Raw genomic sequence first — 802 nt, forward strand, 5'->3', positions numbered from 1 at the left:
AGTGTGTGTGTGTAAGTGTCTGTGTGTGTGTGTCTGAGTGTCTGTGTGTGTGTGTGAGTGTCTGTGTCTGAGTGTGTGTGTGTGTGTGTCTGTGTGTGTGTGAGTGTCTGAGTGTGTGTGTGAGTGTCTGTGTGTGTGTGTCTGTGTCTGTCTGTGTGTGTGTGTGAGTGTCTGTCTGTGTGTGTGTGTGTCTGTGTGTGTGTGAGTGTGTGTGTGAGTGTCTGTGTGAGTGTGTGTGTGTGTGAGTGTCTGTGTGTGTGTGTGTCTGTGTGTCTGTCTGTGTGTGAGTGTCTGTGTATGTGAGTGTGTGTGTGTGAGTGTCTGTCTGTGTGTGTCTGTCTGTGTGTGTCTGTGTGTGTGTGTGAGTGTCTGTCTGTCTGTGTGTGTGTGTGTGTGTGTGTGTGTGAGTGTCTGTCTGTCTGTCTGTCTGTGTGTGTCTGTCTGTCTGTCTGTGTGTGTCTGTCTGTCTGTCTGTGTCTGTGTGTCTGTGTGTGTGTGTGTGTGAGTGTCGGTGCCGATGCTGCCCCCGCAGTGTGGGGAGTGCTCGGTGTCGGGGACGATGCAGTCCGGGTCCGGGTCGGGGCAGAGGGACACCACATTCACTAAGATCTTCGTGGGGGGACTTCCCTACAGCACCACTCACTCCTCCCTCCGCAGCTACTTCCAGGGCTTCGGCGACATCGAGGAGGCGGTGGTCATCAACGACCGACAAACCGGAAAGTCCCGCGGCTATGGCTTTGTAAGTAGCGACAGACACACCCCGGGGGGGGGGGGGGGGGAGAGACCCGGGGGGGGGGGGGGG

General features: G+C 56.0%; 1 protein-coding gene across 1 annotated transcript; it reads left to right on the plus strand.

Annotated features, from left to right (window-relative positions):
• Positions 1-285: 285 nt before the first annotated feature.
• On the plus strand, positions 286-743 carry LOC103171665 (RNA-binding protein 38-like; the record flags this gene model as incomplete). The annotated part of the gene is given in 1 exon segment (NM_001292405.1): positions 286-743. A coding segment is annotated over 1 exon segment (226 nt), but the record flags the coding sequence as incomplete, so codon positions are not given.
• Between the last annotated feature and the right edge of the window lie 59 nt (positions 744-802).

Source organism: Callorhinchus milii, unplaced genomic scaffold, assembly GCF_018977255.1.
Source record: "Callorhinchus milii isolate IMCB2004 unplaced genomic scaffold, IMCB_Cmil_1.0 Scaffold18, whole genome shotgun sequence".
Lineage (NCBI taxonomy): Eukaryota > Metazoa > Chordata > Chondrichthyes > Chimaeriformes > Callorhinchidae > Callorhinchus > Callorhinchus milii.